The sequence below is a fragment of the Papilio polytes genome, unplaced genomic scaffold (assembly GCF_000836215.1).
Source record: "Papilio polytes unplaced genomic scaffold, Ppol_1.0 DF822178.1, whole genome shotgun sequence".
NCBI classification, from domain to species: domain Eukaryota; kingdom Metazoa; phylum Arthropoda; class Insecta; order Lepidoptera; family Papilionidae; genus Papilio; species Papilio polytes.
Genome location: NW_013527026.1, coordinates 4,350,168 through 4,369,461, shown reverse-complemented (window position 1 = coordinate 4,369,461; position 19,294 = coordinate 4,350,168). Strand labels below are relative to the sequence as shown.

Genomic DNA, 19,294 nt, shown 5'->3' with positions numbered 1-19,294 from the left:
TTTAGTGTACTGTTTTTTTTGAGAATATTTTGTTTTTGGTGTATTTTGTTTTGTTTTTAGTGCATTTTGTTTTGTTTTTCGTGTATTTTATAAAAATAGATTGATCGTCTAAACAACAGTTTCGATGACCTATTAATTATTTCAATTACATCGATTAAAAATTGGAGAAAACAAATAAAAAAATCTTAGATAACCAATAAACGGATTCAGATCAACTTCTATAAATGGCCAGGCTTTTTATAAACTACAAGTATTCCCACGCGACTTCACCCGCGTAGAATTAAAAAGGAGAAAAAAATAAGTAGCCTATGTGTTCTTCTAGACTATCCTCTACATCTTTGCCAAATTTCATCGAGATCCGGTCAACAGTACGCTAAAAACTCAACAAACATCCATCCATCTAAACTCTCGCATTTATAACATTAGTATGAAGTAAGATTTTGTGTCTATTCGAACATCGCCATATTCGCGTTGATGGTTGCCGTTTTTTACGGCGAAATTTTCAAACAAATAACATCAAGTTTATCGGAACGAAACAACATTTTTTTAATTCTAAACAATCGCCTATCTATTTGTATCCATCTATGTAATAAGCATACAAACCCTACGATTAACATAACTGAATTGCGCATTTAGAAAGTGACGGGAGAAATTCCGGCCGCCTTTACTATACAAAATAGAATCACAGAAAGAAATTATAAACAAGCTTCAATTGTGACGGTTATAATGCGAAGGAAATATTATAAAACCAGCTTGTCACTGGATCTCAACCAGTATTGGTTATGCTGAGCCTCCCCATTTGCCATCTTTTACAAATTTTCGTATACATTTTTTTTTATTACTAGCTGTTGCCCGCGACTTCGTCCAAGCAATATTAAGATAAAAATGTAGCCAATGCCCGTCTATGTCACCTAGCCTTCATTGAAAGTCTGGTTAAAATCAGCCCAGCCGTTCCGGAGATAACGAAGACAGACAGAGAGAAACAGATTTTTTTTTATAATATTGTGCAGACAAAATCGCGGGCAACAGCTAGTTTAAAAGAAGACTTTAATAAATGTATACTTTATACTAGAAAATAGTAAGGATCCGCGTCACATGTCATACTAAACTGCCCGGCAGTGACTGAATACAGGGTTAGATAGCTCTGTTCGCTGAGAACACTCCCGGAGTTCACCAGTAATATAAAAGGTTTGCTGGGGTTCTTCTGCCAGCTGGGTTGGCTGGAGTAATCCATGTCATATTCTCACGCAAAATACGCGCTAGCTGTGGAGTTGCGGAAACCGTAGCCCATACTATTACTCTATAGTATTATTATAAAGAGAAAAGATTTGGACTTTAGTTATATTGAAATAACTTAAAAACAACTGTACAATTTCTAAAAATCTTTCAAAGAGTAACATAAGGTATTACATGTTTATATTATTTTTTTCATTTCATGCAGTCACAAGTAACAGCTAGTAAATAATCTTATTGGAACATATTTCTTGTATATATGTAAATGTACATATGTAAATCTAAGGTCATAAGTATGTCAACACATTTACATACAATTTGCATCACTATCTACTGTCATTGTACATATAAGTTTTACATACATGTGCTAAATAAGTTTATCTATGAAATATATTTTCGTAAGAACATGGCATGAAATAAAAGTTTTATTTTCCTCTTGCAACATAAATGACAAACACTTTCTTAATATCCTGTTGTCTATACTAATATTATAAAGAGGAAACATTTGTATTTTTGTATGTATTGAAATAACTCAAAAACTACTGGACCGATTTTTTTAAATTCTTACACCATTAAAAAGCTATGTTATCAGTAACATAGGCTATGTACTTTATTATTTTTTTAATATCATACAAGCAAGTTGCAAGCAACAGTCAGTTTGTTTAAAAGGAGTTCTTAGACTTACTTAAACTGAAGTATAATAGATGGCTTCTATGTTATCATATTTTTGAATCACATTTTTTTACATTAAACACAATGCTTTATTTATAGGTATAACAGTGGAAACTAAGAGTTATAAGGAATTTAGGCTGCTTTTACATCTATTTCTCTATTATAGGAAAGCTGGAGAAGGTAAAGTAAATATGATCAGTTTCTCAAACTCCTATCAAATGTAAACATGTAATATATCAATGGGAAAGCTTGCTGTGTTGATTCACATTGTCTTAGATGTCAACATCATTCAAACAATACTAATGTGGCAAGATTTGTGAAGACCTTGTCTGTTATTCTAGTGGGTACGAGAAATTATTATTTAAGATAATACTAAATTGTATAGAATATTGAATTGTTTAATTTTGAGTTATTGAACAATTTGGAGAAAAATTGTAAACGAGATTTAATAACAAATTACCCACAATGAGGTTTCAATTGCATTCTCTGAAAATTGTTACCTATAAACACCCGATAGTGTTACAATCTTGCATTGTCTCCTACACGATTTGATTTGTATTGATATATCAAATAAAATAAGTTTGAGTAAACAGGTTTTTAAATAAATAAAGTGTTTTTAAAAAGCTGTTACCCTTATTCCATACCTGTCAAGTAGCACGACCTTGTTGAACTTCCTACCAGGATACAATTTTTCATTTACACATATAATTTAGAACAACACTTCACGTTTTTATACAATGAGATAACTGTTAACTATAACTAAATTAAAAAACTAACGCTCAATTTAATAGAAAACAATACAGACCAAATCTCACACGCAACCTCTTTCCACGAAAATGACACATAAACAAATGTCATTTTCTGAATTGTTTGCAAATGTCAAAACGACATGTCAATTGTATTTCAAAGAGTATGGCATTTCAAAAGTCCAAAGAGTAAACAACCCATTTCCTTTAAAAAAAAATGTCATTTTTTGATTTTAATTCGAAGATATGAAGTAAATGTAATAAAACCTTGTAAATTGTAAAACGTATTTAATCTGAAATCTAAAAACATAACATTAAATAACAATCTCACTTTCATAACATATTCTAATCTCGAATCATTTAAGATGAGAAAAATTGCCAGCAATGTGTTTTACCTAAACAAATAACATTACACTTTGGAAGACTTTGTGCTTATTCATTTACGATAACCTAAGGTTTGAAATTTGGCGGCCTAGCACCAAAGATATTTGAGCCTACACGAACTGTCGTAGCTCCAACTTCAATCTGAAATTAAAAAAATAAAAGTGTAAATACATTTACAATCTAGTTTTGTATAAAATGGTTAAAATATAACAATACTTACAGCATGTTCAAAATCACTCGACATACCCATAGACAATTCTACATTTTTTATATCCAAATTCAGTTTGTTGCAGACTTCTTCTCGACATTTTGCCAATGTTATAAAATCTGGATTGGGGCCTTTTGATAAATCATAGTCATACTGTCCAATAGTCATTAGCCCTGTAAACTCGAGATTTGGACAATTCTTCAGGACATGCTCAACTAGTTGACATGTCTCTGGTGGTTCTATGCCATTTTTTACTGTAAATAAACAGAATGTCAGCCAGGATTATTTTACAAATGTTGTACTTATATAATACAGGACTAAGTTTGAATTGATAGATATGTACTATGAAAAGCTAGTATATTAAAATTAAATTACCTTCTTCACCACTAGTATTAATTTGCACCATAATCTTTAATTTTTCTTCCTCATTTCTATATTTCAACCATTGTTTATTTAAATTGTCTGCCAGCTTTTCAGAATCCACAGTTTCAACCATAAACAATCCCGGAGAGCCAAGTAGTTTATTTATTTTATTTGTTTGTAGGTGACCAATGAAATGCCATTTTATATCCTTGCAATTTTCCAATATTAATGGATCTTTAGCTTTATCTGCCAGTTCATTAACATAATTTTCTCCGAAATGTCTTTGCCCTGCTTCATAAGCTTGGACTATTAATGTAGCAGGTTTTATTTTTGATACTGCAACTAATCTTGGTATTACTTGTGGCAGATCCTGTAAGAACGAAAAAAGGTAACATATTAGAGGCTCTTAATACAAGTCAAGATTCATAAAAAGTGTAGTGTAGGTCAAAGAATAACATCCTGGCGCAAAAATCATCGCCAGTGGTTTGGAAAGAGCGCCCGTTTACTTTCCAGAGTGTTGAAGTCAAGAATGCAGGTTACCCTAATGATCGCTGAACTTTAAAAGGTGATGACACTTTAAGAAGAGACTATTTAGATTGATTCAAGTCAAACCCAGATTAGTTACTTTCACAATCATAATATTGTCATAAATATTATAAAGTCGATAGAAACTTTACAAACAATTTCAAGTGGGTATGTCGTAAATGGGTCATAGGTCTTGACCTTAGATCTTGATCTACTTTAATAGAAATGATGGTCGGCAGCCCCATTAGTAGCACAGCCACATTTTGCTTTTTTCGGCATAGGATGAAATTACGAATGTACTTACTTTACTTCTCCGGGCTACAGCAGACTCTATTTGAGCTAAAACAGTTTTTAATCCGTGCATAACGTCTACTTCTTTTTCACTCACTGTTGACATAATGTTTATATCGTTTTATAATAATAAAGATTTTTCGTTGAACTTCAACAATGTCGTTATTGACGTTTTTTATCAGTCGTTATCAATTGTCAATTCTAGAATTAAACGTCAGTGTCAATGCCAAACATTGTGCATTCGTTGCTATATTACTAAATTATAATTTTATATTTTATGAGAAAAATAGAAATGATTTTTTTCCACAAATTAATAAAAAAACATTATAAATAATGATATCCTATCAAAGTAAGTGCATCGAAAATTCAATAAATGCAGACCTCGAAGAATTCCAATGGATAGTGCAATTTTTGAACGAAAGTGTTAAATGTCAAGCTCAAGTCGATTGATTTTCCTTTCGTTTGTTTGTTGAGGTTTGGTAATTTTTGCGATGAAAATTGATGTTTTCTTAGTGAACGTTCGATAACAATGTTTTTACGAATTGCATCAATGTGAGATTGATAAAGCTAGTAATCATGAATGTCTTAGAGAAGGCAGAAAAGTCATTGGAATTTTTGAAAAGCGGTGAAGGAAGTGCGAAGTAAGCTTATTGATATAGATTCATATAACTAAGTTATTATGAAAATAAACGTGATTAACGAATTGTATACTATTGTTTATAGGAGCCATGAGCTGCAGGCTGCTGCTGGTACACTGGGTCGTTGTTTAGGAGCACTGGGAAGTCGTCCTAATTGTGCCAGACATTATGCAAATTATTTAAACTCTGCTGTACCTATTTTCTTGTCTTTGGCTAGCAATGATAGTGTAAGTATTGAATAATTTCCAACAGCACCTATGCAGGACAGTTTTATGAATTATCTATATTTAACTTAATTTTATCTTTCAGGCTGAAGTTCGTCTAGTAGGAGATGAGGCTTTGAACCGTGCAGTTGCTGGAGGATTTGCTTTCCATTCATATAAAGTAAACATTATACTACAAAATCAAATTGACCAGAATAAAAATGCAAGGTAAATATTATTATATTTGTCTACTGTTGTTTATGTCTATGCTGAATATGTTTTAAAAACAAGTTAACTAATTATTGGTTACATGAATGTCTAGTCTAGTCACAATAACTCAAAAAAGGTTAACTTTTGCTTAATGCATATGTGATCATAATGATCACAAATGATCTGCTCTATCACCTCCTAATGGAAATATGTTGAATTACCTATAACCCTGTTTAAGCAAAAGTTGAGATGGATGTATGTTTGTCTTGAAGAACATATAGGCCGCTAATTATTTTTTAAATTCTGCTTAGTCAGAGTCGCAGGCAAAAGATATGTAACTTAATAGAGGCTAACTTACTCATGATTTAATTTACTTGCACTTCAGGAGCAGATATCCTTGTCATTCAATATTTGTAGCAAATTTCATTAAAAACATAAAAAAATTGTCAATAAAAGGAATGGAAATATCTATAGTTAGCTGGTGTTATATAGAAAAATATAGCATATGTCACTTGGTAATAATGTAGCTTTTTAATTGTAAAATAATTTTTAAATTGGCTCAGTAGTTTTTTTAAATATTTCAATGCATATAAAAATGCAAAACTTTCTTATTTACAATATTTATGTACTTCTTTCCAGATGGATACGAGCAGCACTCTCTCGTATATGTCTTGGAGACTGTTGGTTACGTCCAGGTGTAGGGAAGATACGGAATCAAGCACAAACATTGTTCCCAAAGCTCAGCCAGATAGTGCAACATACAAATGAAATTCAACTTATCGTGGAGGCGTTAGAATCTAATTTGCCACGTATTTTAAAGGCTTTAGCTGAGTATACAACTGATGAGGAGATTTCAGGTTAGTTATACGTTTAAAATAATACCATACTTAATTAATTTTCAGTGTAGTTAAAACAATTGTTAGATATTTCTACAAATGACTTCCTATAAAATATAGACGGATAGCCATATTAACAATACTTGTAAATTACTTTAAAACACACAAACTGAACTCCAATGCGACAACGCAAATATATCGAACGTTCAGTTGTGACGACTAGTAATACACTGAGCTTGTTGGCGACTGAGCGCCGAGACTGCGACTAAGCGCGAGGCACTCCTTGCCATATATTTTATAAAACTACTCCCCCACTATTCCTTCCGTTTCCTAATATTTTCCTAACAATATTGTTGTTTTAAATAAAGATAAATGTGTTGATAAATAACACAGATTATCAAATAACTTTTAAGAATACAGAATACAATGTTCATTATGGACATATTCTATGCTAAGTAAAATCGCTTAGTTAAATATTGGGCAATTGTATACTACATGATGTTACCATAAAATTTCTTTACAGGTAACTCCATTCAGTTCCAATCTAAGTTAAAAAATTACTCTTTATAAAAATATAGGTTTTTTAATTCTACTGAACTTGCTTATCTAAAAACCGTCACTATTTACAATAAAAAATAAAACTCTTGATTAAGGGTTAATTAAAAATGGTGATCAATCATCTCACAGAGTGTAAATCAGGAAACTGACTTACAGATCTGGGATCTGCTGGAAAAATTCTTTCCACATTCACTCACTACCATAGGCTATATCTATACTAATATATAAGGAAAGATTTGTATTTTTGTATGTATTGAAATAACTCAAAAACTACTGTTCCGATTTTTAAAATTCTTTCACTGCTAGAAAGGTAATTTATCTGTGAGTAACATAGACTATATTTTTATAATTTCACGCGGGCGAATTCGTGATCAACTGTTTTTAATAGTTTTTTTAATTCTTTGCGGATGAAATCGCGTACAAGTTGACTGTAAAATATTTAATTCTCTTCCAGAGCTATCAAAAGCGTTACTATCTCATGTGGATTGTTTAGAAGCTTCTGTACGCAGAGGGATAGCGAATTGCGTTGCTCATCTCACTTCATACAGAGAACCTTTACTCACGAATGTATTAAATAAAGTGTTTGGTGAGTTATACTAATGTTATAAATGCGAACGTTTAGATTGATGGATGTTAGAGTTTGTAGCCTAAACTACTGAACATATCTCAATTAAGTAGTAATTTGACATAGAGAACATAGTCTTGAAGAATACATAGTGTTTATAAAAGTATTTCTTTAAAATCTGTGCAAATCTCTGTCTAAAGGTAAATATTACACAAATATTTGGAATCTCACTATGAAATACTGGTGTAGGAATTTCATTGCATTTATTCACTTTCTAATGTAAAAAAAAACTATAAGTTTTATATTTGTCTACAATATCATAAGATCATCACCTTTGACTAAAACATCGCACAACTGTTTAGTCACGTTTTGATTCCTATAAGCTTATGGAGGGACACACTACTCGATTTTTAGCTATGCAACATGCAAAATCTTATAACGGTTGTGAGGTAGTTTAGTTAAATGGGTGCCCACTCTAAGTGTATTTATATTCCTGGTCCGAATAATCAATACTCAAGTAATCTTTACTTACTGTATTTCATTCTTATATCTATAGTCATAAAATCTATCAACCTTACAAATAAACGCGCTATAAAGTTAAACGAAATATAAGCAAATATTAGTACAAATTTAGGTATATTAGGTATATTAGGTAATATTAGGTATTAGTACAAGGCTGTATGAATCAAGTATTATTAATATGTTTTTTTTTTTTTTGTATCATTTTTACAGAAAATCTTTGGCCGACTGCCACAAGTGATACAATGATTGTTGGATGGTTTTGTGTTGTCAAAGCAATGTTTCAAATCAATGATATGGACAAGTTCACTGATAATGATTTATTCGGTGTTCAGGATTATTTAGAGGTATGAACGAGAAGAAATATATTTGAACTAGCTGTTCCCATGCGACTTCATCCACATAAAATTATAAAAATTTCATTTTATTGTTCACATTTGTCAAATTATCAATTGCAAATGTCAAAATGACATGACGTGACAAACCTTGGAAATCTTGCTTTCTTGATGTTGGCAGCAACTTATAGTCTCTTTCCCACATTAGGGTTTTTATCCAAAATATTTACCCCCTAAGTTTAATGGCGTTCAAATATATAGCCTAAAGCATGAGGTAAATATAGGGCTTTTTATTAAAAAAGAATTATTCAAAAATATGCTGTAATTGCTGACGTCTTAGGCAACAAAGAAGTGTGTGTTCACGCTTTATTATAATAGTATAGTATAGTATTGGTTAAAAATATCAAAAACTCAGTTGGACTGTACAGTCAGCCACTTACAAAAATTTATTTTTAAAAGTTTACTTATACAAAACTTTAAAAACTGGTTTAAGTCTTTAGTTTTAATTATATGCAAATTTTTGTTAATGGTATTTAGTGTTTGGATGCAAATGGTATACATGTTTTTAAAAAATGAAGTTGTATACAGGATGTTTTTAAATGAACAGGGCACTAAACTCTAAATTCCTTAATCTGTACATCTATGATATAAGTGGCTTATAACGAAGTATTTAAATTAAATTCAGTATTTGGCCACTAATCTAAAAGAACAGAGAAGCTACTACAGGCCTGTCCCACCACTGGCTGATAGAAGCACAAATAGCTTAGAAGTGACGTTACTGTCAGATAGAGTACCGAAATCCGATATTTCCATCACATATTATATGAGATTGAGGTTTATTGAGCATTTTTATATTAAACTAGGTTTAATTGTTTTTGTACTGTTAAAAGAAAAATGACAAAGAAAACCTTTTGGGTTATCTGACCGTTTACAAGAATTGTGGGACAGGGCCTAAGTTTTATAATTTAACGCGGCGTTTGAGGTTAGTTTTGTAATATTTCCAGTTATATCATCTATGTATACATTATCTGGAACAAACAATGGAACATAATATACAGAATGCAGTTTTGGAATGTCTGTCTGTGTTGCTCGGTCAGGCTAGCGCTGAACAGAGGAAAGCCTTGTTAGAAAAACATCCAAGAATTGTGTGTTTAGATGACAGGAAAAGTGAAAAAGGACATAGAAGGAATATTAGTAAGTATTATTAGTTAATTTGAATTGTTTTTAAAGTACTAAATATCTAGAAATGTTAATAAATATATGATTATTATCTTTTTGACTTTATCCAACTTACATAACCATGTAATAAAAAAATATGGTAACAGTGGTAGAGCCCGCTTTAACATCTTCACACTGTAGGGCTCGCCCCCAGTAATACAACGACCAAACAGAAGACAGGCGTCAAGTGGGAGCAATTTCGCGTACAGTCTGATGAGTGTGGTGCCGGAGGCCCAATTTTAGTCCCTTTCCCTTTATCACCCTTTTCTAATAAGGAGAGAATGGGAAGAGGAAGTGGATTTGACGGTGGAGGAGACGCATAGGATGGGGAAATGTCCTCTTTATGTGCGTCTTTTCCTCCGTCAATGAAGGGTAAACAACGCATCTACAATAGGCAATGTGCATATCACGCCAAATTGTACCAAACTTTTTTTAAGTATACTTTATTACTATAAAAACATACCTGCAAATTTTTTAATATACTGTGATTTAGTGGCGAAATTTAATTATTAAAAAGTGTTTTTTAAAATCCCCCCTCTTAGTTCTAAAAACGCACGCTATTGGTCAAAGCAAGTGGCTTATCTAATATGGCGTCGTTGTGTTGACAATACACAGTTCATTTATGTTAGTTTATATAGAAATACACTCTTGAAGTATTCTACTGTAAACACAATATCAAAACTGACTATCTTAAAATAAACAATTAATGAATTACCACTTATTTGTACCAGGAATAATAAAAATCGATTTTTGACTTTTGATAACCGATACTGTTGTTTTTACATCGAAGTGACATCTGAGCGTATGTTATGAATGGAATATGACAATTGACGTCAATTGTCTTCAACAAAATATCTATAACGTGGTGTAGGTTCAGTGAGCGCGCTGTCGTGCGTGCGCGGCGCCAGCCCTCTGTCGGCGGGGGCGGTGGCGGTGCGCGGCGCGCTGCGGCTGGGCAGCCTGCTGCAGCTGCACTCGCCCGCGCGCAGCCTCGAGGATCTCACCATACAGGTATAACACATCTCACACGCATACAACTTCAACATATAATAGATTTTTGTATAATATAAGGTAGCAAACGAGCAAGCGGCCTGAATCCACCGAAATGGAAAGTGACCGCTGCCTATAAACATCCGCAATTGCAGTTGCCTACCCTTCATTGACAGAGACTCACATAAAGAGGACATTTCCCCTTTCTATGCGTCTCCTCCACTGTCAAATCCACTTTTCCTTCTCATCCTTTCCTCTAAAAAGGGTGGAAAGGGAAATAAAATGAGGCCTCCGGCACTGTACGCGGAATTGCTCCCACTTCACGCCTGTCTTCTGTGTGGTCGTGGTATTGCTGAAAGCGAGCCGGCCCTACAGTGCGAAGACGTGAAAGCGGGCTCTACATCTGTAGAGCCCGCTTTCGTTTTTTTAAATCAACGCAGACGGAGTCGCGAGCGAAAGCTAGTTCATTATATGTATAACAGACTTGGTATTTCTATTATTTAATAGTCTGTTTTTGTTTTTCTAGACGCCAGATTCACCAGCAAGTGATACGGAAATAAATTTACCCGACACAGAACAATTATCGAAGGATTTAGTTGAGAAATTGGAAGAAATGGATTTAACCGAACATTGTGATGATGATGTTAATATCTCACATGAAAGTTCTTTTAAGGTATTTTTTTTAATACTACTCTATATTAAGAAGAAAATTAGCACCACGCTGTGGAATTGGTGCATCACTAGATTATTGGCATTAACGTCACATCTCTAACTGACAGCTGTCAATGTCATTAGATAGATTGGCGCGCGATTATTCAAAATCATCGAAATAACGATGGGGTCCACTAGACATTAAAAGAAGAAGAAGACAAGAAGTGTTGCTCTGAGTTTTTTAAGTTATTACGATTGTATCAATTAAATAAAAATATGTAGCTTATGTAAGACTAGCTTTCGCCCGCGGCTCCGTCCGCGTGAAATAAAAAAAAAACAAAAGTGCCTATGTGTTCTTCCAGACTATCTACATCTATACCAAATATACAGATCCGTTCAGCCGTTTAGGCTACAAATTCTAACAAACATCCATCCATTTTCTTTCGCATTTATAATATTAGTATGATATAAAATTCATTATTACGTTATTTCAGATCAGTATCGGGTCATCAACTGACGATGAGGTAGTGCTGAAGTACTGCGCCAGATTGCTGGCCTCCAAGTTCCTACTGACTGGAAACAAGGGGGGGTTCATACCTGACAGGTGAGAAATGTATGAATTTGTATGATATACAATTTTTTTAATCTATACTATTATAATAAAGCGTAAACACACACTTCTTTGTTGCCTAAGATGTCAGCAATTATAGCATAATTTTGAATAATTCATTTTTAAATAAAAAATCCTACACTTACGTCACGCTTTAGGCTATATATTTTCACGCCATTAAACTTAGGGGGTAAATATTTTGGATAAAAACCCTAATGTGGGAAAGAGACCATAAGTTGCTGCCAACATCAAGGAAGCAAGGTTGCCATGCTTTGTCATCATGTCATGTCATTTTGACATTTGCAATTGATAATGTGACACATGTTAACAATAAAATAAAGTTTTTATTACCCCATGCGGATGAAGCCGCATGGGAACAGCTAGTCATATTATAAATGCGAGAATCTAGATGGATGTTTGTTAGAGTTTGTAGCCTAAACGGCTGAACCGATCTGGATAAAATTTGCCATATTTGTAGAGGATAGTCTGGAAGAACACATAGGATACTCACTATTGTTTATTTTTAATTCCACGCGGACGGAGTCGGGGACGAAAGCTAGTGTAATGCTTCGTCTGTATTAAACTATAAAAAAACTTTATTTTATTGTCTACATTACTGAAAATTTCAATTGCAAATGTCAAAATTCAAATGCACAAATGATTATAAAGATTTTGCTGTTGGATAATAATCACCGTTACCATGGCAACCTTGCTTCCTTGATGTCAACTTTGCTTCGTCTGTATTAAACTATAAAAAAACTTTATTTTATTGTCTACATTACTGAAACATTCAATTACAAATGTCAAAATTCAAATGCACAAATGATTATAAAGATTTTGCTGTTGGATAATAATCACCGTTACCATGGCAACCTTGCTTCCTTGATGTCAACTTCTAGTTTATGGTCCCTTTCCCACATGAGGGATTTTCCAATTTATTCACCCTTTAAGTTTAATAGCATAAAAATATGTAGCCTATAGCATATTGTAAGTGTAGGGCTTTAAATTAAAAAGAATTATTTATAAATATACTGTGATTTCTGACATCCTACATAACAAAGTGTGTGTTTATGAATTGTTATATTAGTTTAGGACTAGCTATTGCTCGCGACTTCGTGCGCGTGAAATTAATAAATAATAAAAATTATAGCCTATGTTACTCACAGATAAAAAACCTTTCTAACAATGAAAGATTTTTTAAAAACGGCCCTGTAGTTCTTACTTGAATCGAATACTTACAAAAATACAAATCTTTCCTCTTTATAGATAACGATTACTGCCTTTAAATATTATGTAACCGTAACTTTATTGGTATTTTTTTATTTCAGATCTGTCAGAGTGTCAGTGAAGGCGTCAGCTCTGACTTGTTTGTCAGAAATCCTGCGTCTCTTCCCGCAAGTTATGACGATGTATTTGGATAAGGATGTTGATAGTAAAATGCAGAATTATTCCGGTAAATTGAACTTTTCAAATACTTCAGACTTACATACAAACGCGGTTACTTACAAACTTAGGAATAAACTGAGTATAAGCAAATATTAGTACAAATTTAGTGCAAATTTAGTACAAATTTAGTACAAATATTAGTACAAATTTTGCTAATACTCACTTTATTTCTAAGTTTAACTTTATACCGCATTTATTTGTTAGGCTGTAAGATTTTTTTCTTTCTTAAATAAAATGCTTTGTTTAGGGCTGTCCAAATTAAATGGTACCCAGGCCAAAAATTATTAAATACTAGCTGTTCCCGTGCGGCTTCATCCGCATGAAATTATGAAAATTTTACTTTATTGATTAGTTACTTTTGTTAAATTATCATTAGCAAATGTCAAAATGACATGACATGACAAACCTTAGCAATCTTTCTTTTTTGATGTTGGCAGCAACTTATGGTCTCTTTCCCACATTAGGCTTTTTATCCAAAATATTTACCCCCTAAGTTTAATGGCGCGAAAATATATAGCCTAAAGCATGAAGTGTAGGGCTTTTAATAAAAAAAATAGTTATTCAAAAATATACTGTAATTGCTGACATCTTAGGCAACCAAGAAGTGTGTGTTTACACTTTATTATAATAGTATAGATTTGGGTCGCGAATTATTTATGAATATAAAATAGATGTATATAGAGCATTATATTTAATTATGTAATTTTAATTTATTTGTTTTTTACAATTATGTGCATTGTTTGTTTAAGTGAAGTATTTGTCAATGAAGTATATTTCGATTTTGTAACCTTCATTGTCGAGTATGTACTTTCACAACACATTTGAATTCAGTCGCAAGAAAATTAATTTGCTCATTAATTTATCGAAGAAGGAATTTTTGATTCTACGGGCCGCAATTTAAGCTTTTATGTATAAATCTCATCTTGTTTTGTAACCATGTATTTTAAATTCCGCAAGATAATCGTTAAAAGATGCTGCCTCCTGAAAAGTTATTACTAGCTCAGGAGACAGAGTCCCACTAACTGTGCTAAACTGTTTTAACAGTGGTAGTGTCCGCTTTAACATGTTAGCACTGCAGGGCCGGCACGCCCCCAGTAATACCACGACCACACAGAAGACAGGCGTCAAATGGAAGTAATTCCGTGTACAGTCTGACGAGTGTGGTGCCGGAGACCTAATTTAAGTCCCTTTGTCTTTACCACCCTTTTATTATAAGGAGAGGTTTGGAAGAGGAAGTGGATTTGACGGTGGAGGAGATGCATAGGAAGGGGAAATATCCTCTTTATGTGCGTCTCCTCCTTCGTCGTATAAGGGGAGGCAACGCATCTGCAATTGCGGATGTCTATGGGCAGCGGTCCCTTCGCCATTTTGGCGATTTCAGGTGGCCGCTTGCTCGTTTGCCACCTTATGTTATAAAAAAAAAATCAATGAAGAATTCTTATTCTTAAGCCAAGGATCATGGTTTAGCCCTGGCCTAGTTCTTTAGCAAGTAATTTACTACTAAAACGTATTGATTTTTTAACTGAAAATCACTTATGTATATTTTACGGAGGTTGATAGGTTTTCCTTTTGATTTATTTGTTTCGATGTTTATATTTTTACATTATTTTAAAATTACTTGCTTTAGAAAAAAGTTGTATGTTTTGAAGAGATTGTAAATATTATAAAAAGGAGGGAACAACTTTTTAATTTCACGGGACATCCGTACTTGTATGTCAAAGATAGTTTTTAACAAAATTTTAAAACTAAAATGAAGTATATAAAATAATTAGTTTTCGCCCGCGAGTCCGTCCGCGTTGAATTAAAAAAAAAACAAAAGTGAGTAGCCTATGTGTTCTCCCAGACTATGCTCTACGTCTATGTCAAATTTCATTAAGATCCTTTAGCCGTTTAGGCTACAAACTCGCAACAAACATCCATCCATCTAAACTTTCACATTTATAATATTAGTTAGATGTATTTAAATTTCCAATTATTTCAGGATCATCTGAAGGTGTTAATTTCTGTCAAGATAATATTAACGATTTTATACTAGAAAGAAACGTTTGCTATCAAGATTCAATAACGGAATCAACGAGTCAAGAATTATCACACAAGAGCACAGACAGTCAGACAAACACAACACAATTAACATCAAAGAAATCAACGGAAAAAGATAGTCCTGATAGAAAGAGTTTTAATACTCCATTGAATCTACAAGATATAAGACTTTTAGGCAAAATGGACCTTATTGCTAGTGGAATAAGTGCTGATAGTACTGCAAATATGTCTAATAGTAATTTTACTACAAATTCTAATATGACTGGAAGCAATGATCCAATATCTTCAGGATATCCGATGTCAAGTAGCGGAGATGTTTTATCTTCTAGTATAGATTTGGATATGAAATTCGATCATTTCGGTGAATCTAATACTATGGATAATCAAGAAGTAAGAGTAAAGAAGGATAAAATGATACAGAAGAGTGAAGAGAAGATCGATGATGTGGAGAAAGAGTTTGAAAATCAACATTTAAGTGATGTTTTTGTGTTAGAGTGTCACAGTGATCCACAGATTAGAGGTTTAGTGAGGGTTTGTGTTGGGAATTATTTGATATCGGTTTTGGATTTGTCTCATGGTGATTATAATAGATGGCGCTGTTATACTATTATGTCAAAAGATATCGCAGATTATCTAAGTATAGAGAAACTTATGGATATTATATTAAAGGTAAGTAACAAAGTATGGTTTAAATTACCCTACCAGCAAAGACTTATTTATATCTATGTATGCTTTTAACTAGCTTTCGCCCGCGACTGTTCGCGTGGAATAAAAAAAAACAAAAGTTTGTAGCCTAAAAGAAAATGCCACATTAAAAAAACATACAAACATAATAAACTAACAAAAACGGTTTTCTAAATAACTAGCTTTCGCCCGTAACTCCATCAGCATGGAATTAAAAAATCAAAAGCACTCTATGTGTTATTCCAGACTATCCTCTACATTTATGCCAAATTTCGTCGAGATCCGTTCAGCAGTTTAGGCTATAAATTGTAACAAACATCAATCTAGACTTTAGCATTTAATATTAGCAAAAATCCATTGTAACAGCCTACAGCCTAAAATACTAAACTGATTTTTACATATGAGGTGTCATTTGATTTGTCTTCTTCGCCGGAGTGTCATAGGACCATCAGTATAAAACAGCTATAGTAGACGTGAGAATTGAAATTCTGAAAAAAATAGTGAAATGACGGTATTCGAATCTCACTCGATGGCTTTTTTTAATTTTATTAATCTATTTTCGATGTTATGAACATATTCATCTATTAATCGGGATTTTTGTTTTTTTTTTAATTAACAGTAAGTTACTAGAAGATACTAAAAAGTTCAACTTTTTTACAGGGTCTCTCCGATGATATATATTCAACAGTAAACCATACATTGTCAGTATTAACCAGTTTATCTAGAGCCCTCTTCAATAGTGCCCATTGGACGTTGATGATTGAAGTGTTGAATTCTCTAGTAAATGTGGAGAATAATAATTACTGGTTGTGTAGAGTTAATTTGTGTAAAATGTATGAGAAATTGCCTTATCAAAAGTAAGTAAAACGTGATTTTATATATTAAATTACTTTGACTTTTAAGAGACAGGATCTGTCAAGCACAAACATTTCTCTCTGTTAAATATAAACAATGAGTTCTAATTTTATTATATGTAACTTAATTTTTGAATTATGCTTATGTTAAGTTATTGCAATTTTTTAACGTAAAGTGTTTACTTGGTAAATGAATTTGTCTTTTATATTGGCTCTTTGCTTAGTCCATTTTAAAATACTCAAAGTTAAATTTGATAATACAATATTTTTAACTGTTTTTTAAAGTTGTAGTGCCACATTATTCAAAATATATAACGAAATAATATTATTATTACAGATTCTTCATGTTATGTCCAGAGTATTATACAAGAAGTGAGCAAATTATGAACACGTTGTTCCGTCTTTTAGCCGATCAAGATCAGAAGGTCAGGAATGCAGCTTCACAAACTATTTCTATGTAAGAATTACTGTTACTAATACTTATTTATAAGGGAAGGATGGGAAGAGAACGATTTGACGGAGGAGGAGACGCATAGGAAGAGGAAATATACCATTTATGTGCGTCTCCGTCAAGAGTAGGCAATGCATCTGTAATTGCGGATGTTTAGGCAGCAGTCGCTTCGCCTTTTTGGCGGATTCATGTGGCTTGCTTCACTTTATGATATAAAAAGAAGATACTGGATTATACTAGATTTTTGATATAGCATTTGTAATAATAATAAAATGTGAATATAACTACTAGCCTTTGCTCGCGACTTTTCGCGGAATTAAATACTTCGACTATGTTATATATGAAAGGGGGAAGATTTATATTTTTTTATGTATTGATATAACTCAAATACTACTGGACCAATTACAAATTTTGTCACCGTTAAAAAACTAATTTATCCATCAGCTAGGATGTTTTTGACTATTTTTTTAATTTAACAAAAACGAAGTCGTAAGCATCAACTAGTCTGTGATAAAATTTACCAAAATCATTCTGTTGAGTGCAAAATACAACCTCTTTGGCTGACAAGCAGTATGTATACAGCCAAAGAGGTTGCATAATGGCCACCAAGGCAATAATCGTTTCGTAAAAGAAAATATATAAGAGAAGAAGTCAAGATGTAATCAAGAGAGTTTTAAGTTTGTATATTTTTTAGTGTAAATAAATTTTAAATAAAGATATGTTTGTTTTAAAATAAGTGTTTTGTATTTTTGGCTGCCGCGCTGTCGGTAACAAGTTAAACACATTCAACAAACAAATTTTGATTTATAATATCTCTGTAAATATTATAATAAGGCCAGTCTAATATTTTTATCGTATAATTTCAGTATAATACCAAAAATATACCCATCAAGGAAAGAGACGCCGATATCTATGATGATAGAGACAGCGAGAGAAGAAAGTGAAGTGTTCAATTTTGATAATAACAAGTGTGCGTTGGATTTAGTGAGGAATATATATTTTTATAATGATTTACCATCACAAGTGAGGGACGGTGATGTGATGAACTGTGATGCGCTGATGATGATAGTGGGTGATCTGGTGCAACGGCTGATGTCCTCGAACTGCAAGTTTTATTCGGTAAGTTTATTCTAAATAAATTGATAGCCAAAAAGTATATATAACTTATGCCCGCGACTCCGTCCACATGGAATAAATAAAACAAAAGTGAGTAGCCTATGTGTTCTTCTAGACTCTATATCTGTTACTGAAAATATATATAACGAGCTGTTGCCCGCGACTTCGTCCGCGTGGTATTAGAAAACATACGAACTATATAAATAACAAAAAGCTACGTATCCCTCGGGAACCGGACATTTCTCGGGGATGAAGCTTATCCCATGTGTACTCCAGACTTTGCTTTATATCTGTGCCAAATTTCAATAAGATATGTTGAACCGTTGCAGATTGATCGAGTAAACATTAAAAAAACTAAACTAATGAATCCCACGGGAACCGTAACTATTACCGGGATAAAAAGTAGCCTATGTGTTCTTCCAGACTATGCTCTAAACCTGTGCCAAATTTCTTGGAGATCCGTTCAGCCGTTTAGGCTACAAACGCTAGCAAACATCCATCCATCCATCCTTCCATCCATCCATCCTTCCATCCATCTATCCATCTAAACTTTCGCATTTATAATATTATAGTAAGATATATATACTGAAATTATATAGCCTATAGCAAATTATGTGTTAGTTTTTTTTATTAAAATAAGGTTAATACAAAAATATGCGTAAATTGACATCTTACTTCGTACTTCTTAGATGTTCCATATGTCATAGAATGTGTATGTTCCATACAAGAAGTTCAAAGTTTGTTAAAGTTTGTAGCCTTAACTATTGAACGGATCTCTGTGAAATTTGACATAGATATAGTCTTAAACACAGCCTATTTATTTTATAATTCTACACGGACGAAGTCACACAAGTTCTATATAAAGGGGTCTTTTTATTATATTAGTACATTTGTATATAGCAAGGTGTACTGGAAGCGCTGGTGGCGGTGTGCAAGCGCTGGTCGCCG

General features: G+C 32.9%; 3 protein-coding genes across 3 annotated transcripts in view; 1 reads left to right on the top strand and 2 right to left on the bottom strand.

Annotated features, from left to right (window-relative positions):
• LOC106106746 overlaps positions 1 to 2,763 on the bottom strand; it is a 16,230-nt gene extending 13,467 nt beyond the window's left edge. Inside the window, exon 1 of the mRNA XM_013287394.1 lies at positions 2,550 to 2,763. The gene's annotated coding sequence lies outside the window, so the exon portion shown is untranslated. The remainder of the gene's footprint in view (positions 1 to 2,549) is intronic.
• Positions 2,764 to 2,924: 161 nt separating this feature from the next.
• LOC106106517 (proline synthase co-transcribed bacterial homolog protein) lies at positions 2,925 to 4,618 on the bottom strand. The gene is made up of 4 exons (XM_013287112.1): positions 4,436 to 4,618; positions 3,619 to 3,976; positions 3,256 to 3,497; positions 2,925 to 3,176 (listed from the first exon to the last, which is right to left on the bottom strand). The coding sequence occupies exons 1-4, from the start codon at positions 4,526 to 4,528 to the stop codon at positions 3,102 to 3,104; spliced, it is 768 nt and encodes a 255-aa protein (XP_013142566.1). The 5' UTR covers positions 4,529 to 4,618; the 3' UTR covers positions 2,925 to 3,101.
• Positions 4,619 to 4,878: 260 nt separating this feature from the next.
• Positions 4,879 to 19,294, top strand: part of LOC106106438 (huntingtin) — a 35,035-nt gene continuing 20,619 nt past the window's right edge. Inside the window, exons 1-16 of the mRNA XM_013287017.1 lie at positions 4,879 to 5,063; positions 5,146 to 5,287; positions 5,370 to 5,491; positions 6,113 to 6,330; positions 7,322 to 7,453; positions 8,165 to 8,298; positions 9,291 to 9,480; positions 10,376 to 10,515; positions 11,021 to 11,167; positions 11,640 to 11,749; positions 13,084 to 13,208; positions 15,183 to 15,910; positions 16,586 to 16,782; positions 17,117 to 17,236; positions 18,097 to 18,349; positions 19,247 to 19,290. Coding sequence (XP_013142471.1) covers positions 4,999 to 5,063; positions 5,146 to 5,287; positions 5,370 to 5,491; positions 6,113 to 6,330; positions 7,322 to 7,453; positions 8,165 to 8,298; positions 9,291 to 9,480; positions 10,376 to 10,515; positions 11,021 to 11,167; positions 11,640 to 11,749; positions 13,084 to 13,208; positions 15,183 to 15,910; positions 16,586 to 16,782; positions 17,117 to 17,236; positions 18,097 to 18,349; positions 19,247 to 19,290 — 2,867 coding nt within the window. The 5' untranslated portion in view covers positions 4,879 to 4,998. The remainder of the gene's footprint in view (positions 5,064 to 5,145; positions 5,288 to 5,369; positions 5,492 to 6,112; positions 6,331 to 7,321; positions 7,454 to 8,164; positions 8,299 to 9,290; positions 9,481 to 10,375; positions 10,516 to 11,020; positions 11,168 to 11,639; positions 11,750 to 13,083; positions 13,209 to 15,182; positions 15,911 to 16,585; positions 16,783 to 17,116; positions 17,237 to 18,096; positions 18,350 to 19,246; positions 19,291 to 19,294) is intronic.